The sequence below is a fragment of the Cavia porcellus genome, unplaced genomic scaffold (assembly GCF_034190915.1).
Source record: "Cavia porcellus strain 051 isolate PalLab524CR breed Dunkin Hartley unplaced genomic scaffold, mCavPor4.1 scaffold_16, whole genome shotgun sequence".
Taxonomy (NCBI): domain Eukaryota; kingdom Metazoa; phylum Chordata; class Mammalia; order Rodentia; family Caviidae; genus Cavia; species Cavia porcellus.
Window position 1 is genome coordinate 45,725,937 of NW_026947499.1, and position 17,718 is coordinate 45,743,654.

Consider the following 17,718-nt stretch of genomic DNA (forward strand, 5'->3'; position numbering starts at 1 on the left):
TGAATTCCTATGTAGCCCAAGCTGACCTGTAACTCACCCAATCCCCCTGCCTTAGCCTCCTGAGTGCTGAAACTACAGGCATGTGTCAGTGCTGCTGGCTTTGCTCTGCTTTGTTATCTGTTGTGCATTTGTGGGCCCAAATGGAAAGTCACTTTTCTATTGTCTTTTTATTTTTATAGCAAAATTTGTTTGTAAGTCCCTAATTATCTTAGAAGAAAACACAAATCGTGGTTTTAATGAGTTAGCATGTTAGGACCCTATACTGGTCTTCCATTCATCTCCAGTGAGTTAGCAAGCTAGGATCCATCCCTGTAGTGGTCTTCCACTAAGTAAGAGACACATATACACTATGTTTACTACCAGTATTTGCAACAGGATAAATGATCCATAAACAAATACAGCACCTGGGACATAAGTATTCTGAAAACGTTAGCTGTGTCATAAATAAATAAATAAAAACTTTAGCTGTATTGTTAACACTATTACTCCACTCTTCCACAAAGTAAATCTCTTAAGATGTGGGACTCTCAGTCCTGTACACAGCACGCGGACCAGTGCTTGGCACATCTTGAACTGAATCGCATAACTAGGATAAGGTTTCGAGCACCTCAGATGGAACACAGGAAATCTTTAGATTTCCACCAGACTCCTCCTTTCCTTTCCCTTCCCCACGAAAGAATCTGAACCTGAAGGTTGAAATTGCTATCCAAGATAACCCAAAGCCACTTTGGAACTCAAACCCCAAGCCTAGGCCCGCCCCGTTGCCATGTAAGTGGCTCCGCCCCCTAGCGCAGGTATATCCCGGCCCTTGATTGGCTGGCCGACCAGCTTCGTTTCGCTATGTGTCCGCCGCCGCCATTGTGCGGCGCTAGTCCGCTGGAAAGGTTCAGGCTGCGGCCGATTCCTTGGCCTCTCACCCCTACCCGGCGGGTCCGGGACTCCTGTCCGTGTCGGTGCGGGCGCCGGCATGTGGCTGTGGGAGGAGCAGGGGGGCCTCCTGGGCCCTTTCTCCTTTCTGTTGGTGCTTCTCCTGGTGGTGACGCGCAGCCCCTTCAATGCCTGCCTCCTCACCGGCAGCCTCTACTTGCTGCTGCGCCTCTTCAGCTTTGAGCAAGTGCCCTCCCGCAGGGTCCTGCAGGTGCTCAAGCCCGGGGACCGCATTTCGGCCATCGCCCATCGCGGCGGCAGCCACGACGCGCCCGAGAACACACTGGCGGCCATTCGGCAGGTGAGCCCCCACACCTCGCGCCCCTCGGACTTCCGCTTGACCTTCCAAGGCCCGGGCTTCTCCTGACAGCCTTCCCTGCGTCCTCAAGGAACGTAGCCCACTGCCCCTTGGTTCCGCCCGATTTCTAGGAATCTGCGGACATCAAGATACAGTATAGAATACAGTAGCTGTTTTTATACTCGTTACAGTCTCAGATGTTGCAGCCGTAAACAAGACAGAAAAGACCCTGGTTTCACAGGGTTACGTCGGATTTGGGGAGGCAGTACCTATAGTAAACAGAAGATGAAATGAGTTGAATTGTAATACGAGAAAGTATTTAGAGGCAGGAGTTAAACTACTGTAGTCGGAGAAATTGTCTGTGAAGTGACATTTGTACTGAAACCAGAATTATGAAAAGGAACCAGCCATGGGGATCTGTGGGTAAGATGTTCCAGGAGAAGGAAACATCAAGTGCAAAGGTCAGAAAGGAGTTGGAGTGTTAAAGTAACGAAAGTGATGACCTGACTTGAAGGAACAGAACAAAATTCCATGTGTCAATGAAATAGGAAATAGGCTATGTCTAATAGGATTTTGATCAGTAAATGAGTTCATTCTATGTGGATCACCCATCTCTGAAAATGCCATTGTTTGTCCTCTAAATTACTTGTTCCACCTCTCTTATCACCTTTCTTACCAGGCATGCACACAGTCACCCAACCCTGGCAGCTGGACTCCTGATAAGTGGGCCACAGGACATTCCTAAGGTTACTGATCATCACCCAGCCCTTGGCAGTTTCTTGACTTCATTATAAAGAAAGGTTCTCAGCGAATTAAACATTTTGGCTCTGTTAGGTGTGTATTTTAAATTCATGGATTCAACTACCTGTGGATCTGAGATACCCAAAAAGGAATTACATCTGTAGTGAATGTTACAGTATAACAACCCGTCGATGAATCATTTACATTGTATTAAGTATTATAAAAAGTAATTTCTAAAAGTATATGGAGTCAAGTATGATGGTGCATGGGCTGTTCTAGCATTCATAGACTGAGGCAAGAAGATTCCAAGTTCAGGCCCAGCCTGGGCAACTTAGTGATTTAGTGCGACTCTGTCTCAAAATAAAAATGGACTGAGGATGTAGCTCTGTGAAGGTTCTATATTCAGTTCCCAGCACCATAAAAGAAAAATAAATAGATAGGGAAAGAAAGAAGGAAAAGAGATAAAGCATATGAGAGGAAGTCTTAATATACAATATGTGCAAATATCATATTTTTTTCTATATTGGAAATTAAATCCAGGACCTTCATACTAAGTTACATTGCTAGCTCTTTTTATTTTTTGAGAGAGTGTCTCACTAAGTTTCCCAGGCTGGGCTTGAACTTGCCATCCTCCTGCTTCAGCCTCCCAGAGTGCTAGGATTATAGCTGTACCACTGCACCCAGCTACACCATTTTTATAAGGGACTTAAGCATCAGTGGATTTTGGATCTGTATGGATTCTGAGATCAGTTACCCATGGGATGACTATTATCTGATCTCATTTCTCTAGGATCTGTTTTAACATTAAATCGATAATAAAACATTTAAATATACAAAGCTTCTTCTAGAATTCTACCTTTCGTGTTCAAGTTCCAGCGCTTTTTGTCGTAGCCTGTATGTTCCAGGATGTGAAAATCTGAACTACTGGACCTTTCTTTGCCCAGCTAGGAACAGACAGTATTGTATAATGAATAAGTTACTTAAACTTCCTATACTCCTGTTAGGAGCATATGACTATGGTGTGGCAAGCTGGAGCCCAGAGACACTGCTCCTTGACCTAGGCTCAGCCATGACCTTGTTTCCTTACTGTAAAATGGAAATAATAATGGAATCTACCTAATAAGTTGTGAGGATTGCTTGTTACCAGACAGACCACAGAATAGTGATCTCAATTCAGCCTGCACAGTAGGTTCTTGAATCAGCACAGAAGAAAATTTCAAAATGCCTCAACAGCAGGCATAGAAAAGTTTTATTAGGCAGAATTAAAGTACACACTCAGAGAAAACAGAGGGCTAGAAGACAAGGTTCTCAAGAGGGAGAGGCACATTAGCTAGGCATAGTGGTACACACCTGTAATGCTAGCTCTGGAAATGCTGAGGCTGGAGGATCATCATGAGTTCAAGGCCAGCCTGAACTACATCGCAACACCCTGCCTCAAAAGAGAGACAGAGAGAGAGACATCTCAAGCTGAAAATATTTATATTTTGGCAGGTAGAAGTCTGTGGAATTTGTGAATTCATAGAAAGCTCAGGCTCAATTTACATGTGAAAGCTACAGGCCCAATTTGCTTGTAAAAATGGATGACCTATTTTCCATAAGAAACATTCTTTGCACACTTTGAATCTGTTTCTCTACCCTAAGGTCAAATTTTTATCCTATACCTTATCAACTATGCTAATTTATGTCCTGGTACTTTAAGGAATTTTGATGATGGGCCTGGAAGAAAAAAATAAACAAGCTTAAGGAATACAGATAGGGATAACCGTGGTTTACTTTGTGTCCTGAAGGTGCAGTCTTCTTAAAAGTACAATTTTAAAACTACGATTTTTCTTGTTTCATGAGATTTTATTTTTAATGATTTTTAATGTTACCTCACAATGAGCTGGCCTAATAAGACCTCCACAAAAGTAACATCTAAAAATGGCTTGATTCTTCAGAGTAAGGGTAAAAAACTTTACCCTTACCTCAACCTTTGAGTTAATAAAAGACTCCTGAGTTTTTATGTATAGCCATCTTCAGTATCTCTTAGCTTATCATCTTTTTGATTAGCATAGAATAATAGCTTTAAAGAGGAAATGTATATTTTGGCTCATAGTTTGGTTTTGTTATCAGGTTTTGGTGTGTTGAAATCTCCTTCTTAGAGGTGGTTTCCAGGTTATTCTGTCCTGAACAAAGAATTGTCAAAGGCAAGTACAAAAGATAGCAAAGTTTTGTTAACGATAGGAAAAGAAACAGGCTCTGCAGAGTGAGTTCAGGCCAAGCAAAAGAAAGAAAAAAATACACCCCACAGCATGAGGGTGTCTGTCCATGCAATAGAAAACACAGTGACAAAAACTCAGTAACAGCTGTCCTTTTTGTGTCACCCAGTCAGTTCTCAGGCTGACCACAAATCTAGGCCATTCTTTGGAAAACCTGCTCTAACTCTCGTGAGAAGTCCACATGCAGAGCTTTGAGAACTGTGCTATGCATGCATCCTCAGATTTTATAATTAGCAAATCACACTGGCTTCCCCAGCCAGCTTTGCCTGACTCTAATCTCCTATCTCAGTTTCAATGCATGGTCATCTGGCCCCATTGCTTTTAGGCCTATAATAAAGCAAAAACATGGCAAAAGGGCATGATGGAGGAAAGCTGCTCACCTCATGGTGAGCATGAGGTGAAGCAGGAAAAAGCAAGAGCCTGTGCTAATAGACTCTGCCTTCCTCTCCTTTTGTTGGTCAGCCTCTACCCTGCTCTGCCCAGATTCAGAGCAGGTCCTCCCTGTCCTCTCAGTTTGCAGTCCCAAAGACCAGTCATCTCTGGAAACAGTTTGAAGACACACCCAAAGATGTGCTTTACTAAATCCCTATGCCTTTCTCAATCCAAGTTGATGATTAAGGTTTCTCGTGGTTCTTTCTTTGTGAGAGGAGACTGAAAGCAGCTTTTTCTAGCCTCCTGTTTGAAAATAAACCTGCTAAGGCATAGACTCAAAAAGCTTGGATAAAGTAATATAGTAAAATATACAGAAGGCAGTATTGCCATAAAAAGAAAGATGATTATTACTAGGAGAAAAACACATTGCTGTCATCGTTTTTCATTTCTGCTCACCTTTATGTAAGTCACTTTAAAAGGTATTTCAAGCTAGCCAGGTGTGGTAGTGTACCCCTGTAATCGCAGGACTCTGATAGTTGACCATATAATGCATTTGTAAGTATTGATTGATGGATGTGTCAGAGAAGTCTGACTGAATATAAATCATGTTGAAAGAATGAGGAAGCATATATATGAAATGTATATACAAAGCTTCACATCCTGATATATTGCTAAATTCCAGTCATATTTTGATTATTTATATTTTATTATGTTATTATATAACAATAATAAACATTGAGTCAGACTGATTCCTGGTCTTAAGAGGAAAGGAGACATAATAATAATTCAGCTTACTAGAATATGAGGTTATTGTTAATTAATTTTTTAGCTGTTATAGTATTTAACTACCAAATACAGACTACAGAAAACAAGACTATGTTCCCCTTTGATTTCAGATGAAAGTTTATTTCCATCAGAGCTCAGTTTTGCTCTGTCCTCCATCCCCTTGTACATTTCCAACTTATAACTTATATTCTTAAACATTTTACTCTGTAAAAATTCAGAGAAGGTGTTCTGACTGTCGTAGAATTTCTGGTAATTGTTAGCTAGATACAGAAGGAAAAATGGATAAATGTGAAATGAATGTGTTCCAAAAAAACTCTTACACTATTATAAATAGTGGCAAGGTAGTGAAATTACATCTATAGTTCGTTTTCCATACATGGAGCAAAGTATAGCTTTAAAAGTATAAATCAGATTATATCCTGTTTTTATTTAAAACCTATAGAGAGTCCTTCTGAGACCTCACTGCAGTCTGTGAAGTTCAATTCCAATTTGTTAATTCCAATCTACCACTTCGAGTGCAACTCAGGGTGAGAATAAAGACAATAAGGCATATTTATGGTTATAAAGAGCCAATGGGGTCCTAAGTCCAGCCTAGATTATAGTTTACCTGAACAAATTGCTCAACCCAGGGCCCAACCCAATTTTTATTAACTCCTAATGAAAGGAGTGACTGGAGGATGAGTGACTGAGAAAGGCCATGTCACCTCTGCAATCCGCAGATGCAAGAATATGCAAAAAGAGTAACCTCCATAACACAACTGAGGTAGCATCTAATGTTTTGGGTTCAGTGCTTTGGTTCTGATATGTAAACTTCTCTGCTCTGGGAAGTCATTGTCTCTTATATTGAGTCTGTATCCCAGCTGGTAGGCGTGAAGCCATGGACCTGTGGCTCTTCATTCTACCTGGGTCAACCATGTTTTTTGGTAGTCACGGGACATGACTGTCACGTGGCTTCAAAGGGCTGGTATTGCACCTCAGTAGCATAGCACTTGCTTTGCAAGTGCAAGGGTATGAGTTTGATTCCTGGTACAAAAAAAAAGTGCACAATAGCACCTCAGTCAGCCCTGTTTACATTGCTTAAAGCTAATTGAAGGGATAAAGGACCGGCCTAGCCAGCTCTGTACATATCAGTACAGGGATGTAGGGCCAGGTTCAACCAAAATGGAGATAATTGCTCTTTGTTTAAGGAGAGTTGTCCAGGTGTCCTCCACAAAAACTCTTTAGTGATTTCCTGTTGGAGTTAGATAAAACCAAACTTTTTTCTGTCATGTGTCTTTCTCAAAGCCTCTGCTTTCTCTCTTCCACCCCCTGGGTGTTTTATTAAGATGTTTTTGGCTTCAGGTAATAGAAGATCCATCATCCAAGGTCTCGGGAAGGGAACTTACTGTCTCACATAACTTTAGGTATGTACGTGGAGGAGGGTTGGTCTTCCGGATGGTTAACTCAGCTGTTTGAGTTGTGATTTTGTGCCATGACCCAGTGAGGCTCTTTAAGTTCTTGGGTTAAGGACTGAAAGAGAATAAGAAAAATAAAGAAAAGACAAAGCTGGGGTCAGGTGGGGCCGTTAGTCTCCTGATGGGAGGAAAGGTACTGCTCAACCACTATAGCACATTTACTTATACCCACCAAAGAAGAATGTCAATTTCAACCCCTTTGCCTGGCAGGCCTGGGCCCCTTGCCTTCTTGGTGCTGAAACAACTTGTTTACATAGCTTGTTTTTTTCTGGGCAGGCCTTGCTTTAGACCCACACATGTTATCAGTCTCCAGCTTCAAGAACTCCCAACAATTATGGAAGACCAGGCTCTGTTGATCTGTATTTGCCAGCCCTCACTGTAGTTGCCAGGTGTCCAGTGCAGTCCAGGAATCGTCACATTCTTACACACCAGCATCCAAGCTCAAGGAGGGGCTCCACCCCCTTTCTTGTGTCCTTTGCGGAAGTCTCCTCTAGTTACACACACAGATTGAAAATAGTCTACGTAATCTGAGCATAGGAGAGAGCTGAACATGGAGACAAGAACAGGAGAAAAAGGGAATAGATTTGGGGAAGCAATCAACTTCTGCCAACTCAGTGGCTCCCTTCTACCTTGGTGCATTAGTGTGAACTTAGTTGCTGTTTCCTCTGTTTAGAAACCTCTCTCGGGTGTTTTTATGGTTAGCTGTCTTTTGTCAAAGAGTCCTTTTCTGGCTGCCTTATCTAGTGACACTCCCAGCTATCCCTTATCTTCACATTACCCTTCATTTTTTTCTTTGAAATATTTTTCACTGTCATAATACATACAGTGTGTCTGCAATGTGTTTCTTCCCACTAAAATATAAGAACCACGGTCCTTCTCTCTTACCACTATCTCACTGCTTAGAAAAGTACATGGTACATAGTTAGGTACCCAATAAATGTTTGTTGGAAGAATTGTGACTTATAAATAGCCAAGAAGTCCACTGGAGAAAGTTTCAGTATTGGTATCCATCATGGAAATGCAAATCAGAACTACCACTTCATACCCACTGGGGAGGTTGTAATAAAAAGAAGCATGTTGGAAAGTTTTTTTTTTTTTTTTTTTTTAAGAGAGTAAAACAAAACAACAAAGCAGATCAGAAGGAGGAAAGGGTTTTGTAGAAACTGGAATTTTCATATTCTACTGGTAGGGAAAAAAAAGCCTAGCAGTTCCTTAAAACGTTAAATAAACTAGGCGTGGTGGTGCTTGTCTATAATCCCAACACTTGTGAGGCCAAGACATAGTGAATTCAAGCCAGCCTGAATTACAGATGGGGATCCTGTCTCAAAAACAAAACAAAACAAAACAAAAACGAATAAATGCCTGGCAAGCACAAGGTCCTGAGTTTGACTGCTAGTTCCCCCCAAAATAAAAAATAATTACCATATTGATCCTGCAATTGGACTCCAAGATATGTACTCAAAATGAAAACATGCAGATACAAACTTATGCATAGATGTTCATAACAGCATTATTTACAATAACCAAAAGGCGGAAATGGCATGAATGTCCACCAAGTGATGAATGGATCAGTAAAGGTTGGTGCATTCACAAGATGCAATATTGTTCAGCCATAAAAAGAATGAAGTTCCTGATACCTGCTGCATATAGGTAAACCTTGGGAACATGCTAAGTGAAAGAAGTGAGTCACAGTAGATGACATATTATAGAATTCCATGAAGTATAATGCTCAGAATAGGCAAATCCATGGAAATAGAAAGTAAATTAAAGGTTACTCGGGTTAGAGGGAGACATTCAGACAGCTAAAAGGGGTTTCTTTTGGAGAGTAATGAAAAAATTATTGTAATGATTATGAAACTCTGCAGATATACTGAAGCATCTTTGAGTTGTGCAGTTGACATGGGTGAATTGTAAGATACAGAAGTAACATTTCAAATTTTAAAAATCACAATTCTGAATTTGGTCAGATTTACAAGAATACTGTCACTCTTTAGTTTGGTAGTAGAGTCTGTAATTGTCTTTACTGTCAGTAAATATTAAAGTCTATGTATGAAGTTGTAGGGATGTATGTTTAAGAGATACTTTTCAGTCAGGTATGACAGCATACACTTGTAATCCTAGCCCTTGGGAGGCTGAGACAGGAGAGTCACTGCAAGTTCAAGGCCAATTTGAACTACAGAGTGCAATCTTGTGTTAAAAAAAAAATGGTGGAACTATTTTTCAGTGAGACGGTATCAGTATTTAGTTCAAAGTGGTCTTGAACTTGTGACAATCCTCCTGCCTCAGCTTTCTGAGTGACGGGATTACAGGTGTAAGCTGTATATACAGCTGTATAGCCTTAATGAGTTTGTTGGAACAAACATGCTTCTGAAGTCAGCTTTATCAAAGTATAGTTTACATGCATGAAAATATATACATTTTATGTGCATAATTTGGCAGGGTTTCATAAAATACCTGAGTAGGCACTGCCTCAGTCCGTTTCCCAAAGTATTCTTTAGTGATGCCTTTGAAGTCAGCACCACTCTACCTCTGCTCATAGTAGCCAGCAATCTGATTTTTATTCATACACTTTGGCCCTTCTGCTATTACAGTATATTACTACATTGCTATAGTTTCAAATATTTTTAAATAAAGTAAAAATTTAATAAAATTGTGTTGTATACTTGTTTATTTGCAATTTGTATTTGTAGAAGGAAATGTAATAATACCTTAATAAAGGAAAAGATTAAAGAAATGCTAATAGGTAAGAGTCAAGAGTGTTCATTATTTGTTTCTGTAGCTGGAATAAGTTGAATGCAGCCCTTAGAAGATTTGCTCTCAAGAGACTCTGAAGTGGTATTTCTTTTATAGAGTTTTTGTTCTGTCTTTTGGTCTTGACTTTAATAAACAACTCAGAAAAGGCAAATATATGAACTCTTTATTAATTTTAGTACTTCTGTAAAAAATACTGTGTGTCACCATTTGTGTGTGTGTATGCATGACAGCCCTAATGAATAAAAGTATAATTGAATCTAATTATGGTGCCAATGTCAAGGAATAAGGATAAAACTTACGGAATAGTGAGAGAAGTGTACTAAAAATCTGATTTGGTTTTATGTTATAAAATTCACCAGTACATTATGCTGACTTTAACTTAGGAAAAATATGTTTTAACTTTGGGTTTTTTTTTTCTCATTTTAACTTTGTTAAACTTTTTTAACCTGTACAAATGTAAACATTATTATAATGGTTTTTTCATCAGACTTAATTTTTTCTAATCATTATTGCTTAAGGGAAATGTCAGCTCAGAGCCAGGTACCAAACTTAATAATTTGCATACATTATTTCTAAAATCTCACAACTCCTAGAAGCATTATAGAAGTATTATTTTACTAGAGACTGATAAAACTTTAATATTATACTACTATGCTATAAAGTGTTATATGCTACAATAACAATTATATACATTTAGGTTACAAATCACATATACTTAACCTGGAAAAGTAATGTTTTCCCATCTTAAGATCAGTGTAATATACATGTCCATCTCCAGTGTGCACTATCATATGTCTTGACCAAACATATGAAATGAAGCCATTATCTTAACAGTGGAATGATGGCTAGAGTAGATACATAACTTGGCCTAGATAACATAGCTAATTAGTAGTAGAATTGAATTATTTTGTGGGGCGATATGTTGGTCACATAGCTGAAAATCAGATCTTCAAGCTTAGAAGAAAATAATAGTTCTATGTCTTTGTAACATGGGGGTAGAAAAATACTCAAATAAGGAAAAATATCTAACCATAAAGTATATGCCTGTATTTGACATTACTTTTAGACATGAATTTAAAAGGACACAATTAATGGCAATGGCTAAGATTATTGAATGCTTACTGCATATCAGCACAGTGCTGTATGTTTTTTGTGGTTACTTACATGTGCAGTAAATATATAATGACCTATAAGGAAATGACATGGCAATAAGCCACACCAACTTTAGGATGGTATATCAGTCAGATATACCATCTTATTTACTAGAGAAATTGATATAATACAAGATATAAGAAATTAGTAAGATTGGCCTATGATAGTCAGCCAGAGTTGGATGAGGAAGTGCACAAAGGGTGTCTGCACACTGGAGACCGAAGGATTCAGTCCAGTGTCTAGAGCTCACTGCAATGTCCCATAAGAGCCCATATCAGGAGGCCAATGGGTCTGCAACAGAACACTGAAGAAGCTACGCCAGAAGCCTGAAGAGTCCTAGGCAGAAGCAGAACAGTCTGTGCCAGAAGCCAGGAGACATCCAAGGTGAAGGCAGCCACTGGAACTCCTACAAAGAACCAGCCATCAGTCCTTCCTCATTTGCATTTTATTATATGTGAACTACTTCCCTCTGGTAGGTGTAGCACTCACAGCATCTGCCTGCCTTCTTGCACAGGCTGAGGATGTTCCAAAGTAAGGACCCTGGCCCTCTGCTGAATAACTTAAACTTTAGGACCTTTTCATATTGACACAACATAGCAACTATTACAGCTGGTCATTACTTCTGGAAACATTGGACTCAAACTAATGATCTTTCTGCCTCAGACTTCCAGACTAAGAATCCAATGTGTGGGATTATAAGCGCACATGGCTTAGGAAGGGTATTACTTCTGGAAAAGGAACAAAAAGATTGTATACGTGCTGCCAAAGCAAGCACAGGAAGGAAAAGAATGAAAAGGAGAAATGTAATTAGATCAATATCCTGTTGTGTTTCATTATACCATGTGTGGTGGCAGTGCACCATGATTTAAAACATTGTTTTAATTAAAAATCTTGATTACAATGAGCATTTCACGCCTTCATGGTGATGAAGCCAAGAAAGTAAAATTAGCATCTCGAATTTAATGTTCTTTTACTTACTAACTGATTCATTTTTCTTTTGTAGGCATCAGACCTAGAGCTTTTAGCGTGCTGGGCAGGTGCTGTATCAGTGAGCTACACACCCAATCTTAAATTTTTTGGATAAACTTTTAATATATTGTATCAAGTGTACCAGTTTCTTGGCCAACAGCCAGTGATGTAGATATAAACAAACTAATCTCTAGAAACAGGCATGGTGTTTCTTTACAGGGAATGCACTTAAATCAACAAAAACTGACTCATCGTATTTATACCAAAGTAGTGTGATATATACTTTGCCATAACAAACATAGGGGACTCATCAGAGTTACACCAACAGAGAATGTAGGTAAATAAGAGAATTTGTTAAGCCATTGGGGAACTATGTAACTTAAAGCATCCAGAGAAAACTTACAAAGACTCTTTATCTACTAATGCGAGATTAGGACGAGTACGAAAATTAAGTAAAGACACTGCAAGTGTAGAGGTCGAGGCAAGATTTACATCCATGTGAATCAGGTTGCTATTTGAAAGGCGACTCAGTAAGAGTCGCTGTCAATTTATCCAGCCCTGCTGGTCCTTTTGAGTGTTTAGATGCAAAATGATGTCTGTGGCCATTTGACATTAACGTTGTTGATGTTTTTGTTAAGGCAGCTAAGAATGGAGCAACAGGTGTGGAGTTGGACATCGAGTTTACCTCTGACGGCATTCCTGTCTTAATGCACGATAACACAGTAGACAGGACAACAGATGGAACTGGTCGGTTGTGTGATTTGACATTTGAACAAGTTAGGAAACTTAATCCTGCAGCAAATCACAGACTCAGGTAACCTATTTATTGTTACTTAAACATATCCTTTAGCCTTTCCTGGAGATCACAGATCAACATTGGCACCTTCTAATTAGATCTTTTGCTCCAGGAGATTTGCTTTGTTTTGGACTGTATACAGGTTTCCAAGTAATAAGCTGGTGCCAAGAATAACAGACATGCTATATGTGTATTTTTAATCTTTTCCACTGAGGCCAAATTTGGCCTCAGAATTATTCTCAAGACAGTACTCTATCTAGTCATTAATATAAAGGTTATTTTGTACTGTCATGTAAATTGTAGACTCAGTTATAAGGCCAAAAGAAAGAAACTGCTTGTCAGTCTTCTTGCCTTTAGGTGTACCAAGAAACACATAATGTATTCTTTAAAATATTAGGAAGTTATCACCTTTTAACCTTCAGATTTTTATAACAAATTTTTGAGAATTTGAGGAGTAGAAAGTATCCTAGAAATCATCCAGAATAGCACGGTCTAGCCATGATGCAAAGGGTCTATTTTAGCACTGTCCATTATGGTAACCAAACGTGGCTGTTAACAGCTTAACAGGTGACTAGTATGAGTGTGGATGTGAATTTTTAATTTGAAACTTAACTAGTCATAGGTAATAACATAGTTCTACATTAATCCAGCTTTTAAGAGGTTATCCCAAAAGTGTTAAGTGACTTATTCAAGGGCAAATAACTAGTTCTTTAAGAAGCCACAGATCCAATTTCCACTCCAAAGAAGCATTTGCTGTACTATGTTGTTGCTGTCTATCCTTTCTGTTTCTCAACACTGCAGGGCTGGAAGTTCTTTCAGATGTCTGATTTAATCACCTATATAGTGTAAACTAATAGTTTCCAAAGAATAGATGGATGGGTGGATGAGTGGGTAGATGAATGAATGGATGGAAGATAGATAGATAAGCCAGTTCTATAAGTTTACAAGAAAAACAGTTCTGTGATCTAATAAATCAAGTATTATACTCTTGGAAAGCTGGCTTTAATTTTATAGTGACATTATACCTCTAGTAATAAGATAGAAGGTTCAAGATAAAAAAACTTTTTTTTTTTTTTTTTTGTACAGGGTCTCACTATGTAATCCAGGGTGGGTTTGAACTCACTAGGTAGCCCAGGCTGGCCTCAAACTTGTAAACTTTCCTATGTCAGCCTCCCAAGTGCTAGGATTATAGGCATACACCACCATGTCTGACCCAACAGTAATTTTTAAAGCAAAAAATAGTTGGAATCAGCATCACCCTGAAAAATCCTTTAAGAAGCTACCATATTGGATAAGAAAGCACTTCCATGTTGGAGTTGATGTACCATATTACTATTTTTAAGGCTTTGCTCCACAAGTAGAATAGGTTGTCTTTCCTTATGCTCAGTGTAGTGAGATCCTTGTTCAACCTGAGAGGGTAGTGTGAAACTAAGATTGCCCAAAACAACAGCAAATATAGGTCTCTTTTCTCAGAGAATAGACATGGACTAGCGTAGACAAGGGTTGTGAGGAGAACAATTAAAATCAGGACATAGAATTTATAATATTATTTTATGATGGTCACCCAGAGTTTTAACACAAGAAAGTGCAGGAAATCTCTCCACAACGCTCAAGACCCAGAATTTCAGCCAAGGGCCTGGATCCCACAGCAATGTCCTGAATGAGTCTAGATGAAGACCTAGAGCCCATGACAGTGCCTCCCACAAGTCCAACTGGAGGTCTAGAGCCCACGAGAAGGACACACACCAGTCTCTTACGGATCTATGCTGGGAACCTCCACAAAGGTCAGCGGCAAAAGCTAGAAAGTCTGTGCTAGCAGGGTGAAGGAGCTATGATGGTAGGTTGAGGGTTCTACACTGGAGCCGAGAAGTCACACTCAAAATAAGAACCAGGGCTGCCCTGAAAAGCACCACAGCCATCCTCAGCGACACAGAGGTCCCAAGCTCCTCCAATGATAAGAACAGTCGAGTACATGCCAGAAAGCTAGCATGACAAGTTTCTCCTGGCAATTAAACAGCATACATCTTCCCCTCCAGAGCCAGGAAGCAATGCTTGATGCAAGGACCAGAGCTCCCCCAAAGTGAACCACAGGCCACTCGCCAGCAAGGTCCCAAGCTCCTCCAGTGACAATGGTCAAACTCACACTGGGGCAGCTAGTCATGATGAGCTCCTCCAGGAGAACAAACGGCTCCAACTGCAACACTTACAGAAACCCACAGTGCCTCACTCGTCTTCTCCACATCTCTGTTTATGCTGGCAGCCTTCCTCAGGTGGAACATCTACACTACCGTGCTGATTTAATTCAGCTGGCATTAAGTTGATCACCAGTTTTTAATCCATAACAACTAGAATGACTGGCAAGAATGCCTGTAATGCTTAAATTATTACCCATTTTTTATATCAAAACCCTAGAGATGAAATGATGTAATTGAATGTACAACAAGTTAAATCATTTGGGGTGAAATTTTATTATGAGAAAACAGTTGATTTCTTGTTTTCAGCACTTAATCTTCATTTTCTCTACCATAAGATTATATTGTAGAAAATTATTTCAAGCAGTTCCACTTAAATAAATGCACAGAAGTACAGTTAACAGATTTATATATTTCTAAGAATTTCTTCTGTGTAGAATTTTTCTTGTTGGGGAAATTAATTTAAAATTAAGTTTCTGAGTTTTCCAAAATGTTATCAATTCAGTGACTTCCTGAATGATGTTTGCCATTGCTATCATTCATTGGTCAAGAATACAATGTAATGTGGCTCAAGTACCTACAGTAAGTTATCCCTGGCCTTGGTAAGGTTGAAGAAAGAAAGTTGCGGGGAGAAACAGTCTTCTCTCTTGTTGGGGAGGCATTGCAAAGTGTCTGTCCCACTCAAATTTGCTGTGTTTCCTACAATGTTCATTGCTTTTCCCTCTCTCGTAGGAATGATTTCCCCGACGAGAAGATCCCTACCCTAAGGGAAGCCGTCACAGAGTGCCTCAGCCATAACCTCACCATCTTTTTTGATGTCAAAGGCCACGCAAATATGGTACAGTTTATTTTGTGGACTTCACTTTGTTAAAGGTCATCTTATTTAATTGTTAATCACTTCCAGAAGGATTTTTTTAGTTTTACAGATTATAACATATTTACTTAGTAGAAGTATACAATGCACAAATTCACATCTTGAAAGAAACAATAAGTTATGAAACTATCTTATGCTTTTATGGACCATTTTAATATCTCCTGACATTCCACAATCAGCACAAAATGAAAGAATAAAGTTTCATTTACTTCCATAAGGCATTTACAAAAGAATATTAAGTAAATAGTACAAAGAGACACTTCTGCAATAGAGTAACCTCCAAAATGGGAATACAGGCTTTGTGTACGTAAGACCAGTTTGATCCGGCTGAAGAGTTAAGTGCACTGCATTTAAACAGAGCTTTGTATTTGAAGCTTCTAGTAGCTAACAGCACATAATATATCTCTTTTAAATAGATGTGTCCCTCTGAATGATTTCTGTTTGTTAGGTACAGTTTTGTTATTCAGTGATTTCAGTAATATTATTTTTATCAAAAAATAACCATATTATTTTCAAATATATATGATGTTGCTGAGTAAAATTTTGCTTCAGTTTGAGAATGTACACTTTTACAGAGAATGTAGAAATATATTAAAATGGAAATGAGAAAATATGGTCCTAATTACATTTGTTGTGTTTGTTTTGGGAATGAAACTCAGGGCCTTGTGCTTGCCAGGCAGGCACTGTGTTACTGAGCTATATTTCTGGTCCTGTTTTTTATTTTTTGAGACAAGATCTCACTATATAGTTTTGGTAACCTTGAGCACACTATGTAGTCCAATCTGGCCCTGAACTCGAGGCAGTCCTCCTGCTTCAGCCTCCTGAGTGCTGGGATTACAGGCATGCACCACCATGCCTGGTTGTATTTGTTCTTTTATACCTACTTTTCAAGTACAAATAATTTTTCCTCCCATTTTGGCAACTCGAGTGTTTGTCCTTTAGCAATGTTTATAAGTAGTCATTTACAGGTGGAGAATTCTGATTATGTTAAATTTTTATTAATTCCAGGAACTAGTTTAAACCAATTCTTAAAAGCTAGAATATCAGCATAAATAGATACCCTGATTTTATTAAACTCCCATTTTTGAAAAAAGAAGAGAATGGTAAACTCATTCTTGTATGTGTCTTAAGTTTTCCAGTTATCCAAATTGCCTGGAAACATTTTAAAATAAGAATTCCTAAGCCATATATATGTGCTGTAGTGCCGGGCTACAATCCAAGAAACATGTGTCTTTTTTTTTTTTTTTTATCGGTACCAGGGATCGAACTCACAACTGTCTGCTTGCAAGGCAGGCGCTTATGTCACTGAGCTAAATCTCCAGCCCCAAAGCATGTGTCTTTAATGAGCCTCCAGCTTTGCTGCTGCTGCTGCTGGCCATATTTGGAAACCCCATAGCTCCTACATTTTACCCAATGTACTAATAATCTTCATGCTTTTCTGTTACTGTAGAATCATGGGGAGGGGGAGATACAAGAAGAAAAATTGAAAGTTATTTGAGTTCTAAATGGGCATTCACCAGGTATGTAGTCAAGGTTAGTTAGAATGTAGCAATCTAACTCCCTGAGATAGTAATACAGAGGGGCAAGTGTAGGCAAAAAATTGGGCTAGTAGAGCCCAGTAGCCAGGATCATGACCTGTGGAGTCCAACAGACTTTGACTGAGCTCTGCACTCACTACAGAGTGATGTCAACCTTGACATGATCTGGTCTTCCTATGGACAAAATGATACTAATGAAGGAAACTGCCATGTAAACAGGGGAACATGCAGTACACTGTGTTAGTTCAAACATCAAGAAAATACCTTTGATCCTGTACCTCACTAAGTTATATTAATGAAGGGGAAGCATGCTATGATTAATTTGTATGTTCTATCTTATTTTGGGGGAAATACATTTTGTTGCTAATATTTGATTGTAGGTGTGTATCACCTGCCAGAAATAAGCAGTACTTCCAGAGCTATGACACACATAATCTCTGGGCATCTCTTGTGTCACCACCTACTGTTGATGTTAATTCAGTAGTAGTTACATAGTGTTAGTGTTTAAATTCTCTCATCTGTTTCTCATTGGTTAGCTAGACACTTATAAAAAGAAACTTCTGTTCCTTTTGGGAAGAATTGGGAGACTTCACACTCTTCCCAGCAC

The 17,718-nt window shown here is 39.1% G+C and overlaps 1 protein-coding gene across 3 annotated transcripts in view; it reads left to right on the forward strand.

Moving 5' to 3' along the window:
- The first annotated feature begins 831 nt into the window (after positions 1-831).
- The window catches only part of Gde1 (glycerophosphodiester phosphodiesterase 1), a 30,799-nt gene continuing 13,912 nt past the window's right edge, over positions 832-17,718 (forward strand). The window contains exons 1-3 of one of the 3 annotated variants that reach the window (XM_005007507.4): positions 832-1,228; positions 12,350-12,525; positions 15,432-15,537. In XM_005007507.4, coding sequence (XP_005007564.1) covers positions 968-1,228; positions 12,350-12,525; positions 15,432-15,537 — 543 coding nt within the window. In that variant the 5' untranslated portion in view covers positions 832-967. The remainder of the gene's footprint in view (positions 1,229-12,349; positions 12,526-15,431; positions 15,538-17,718) is intronic. The other 2 variants (XM_003477778.5, XM_023560989.2) reach the window with 2 other exon arrangements.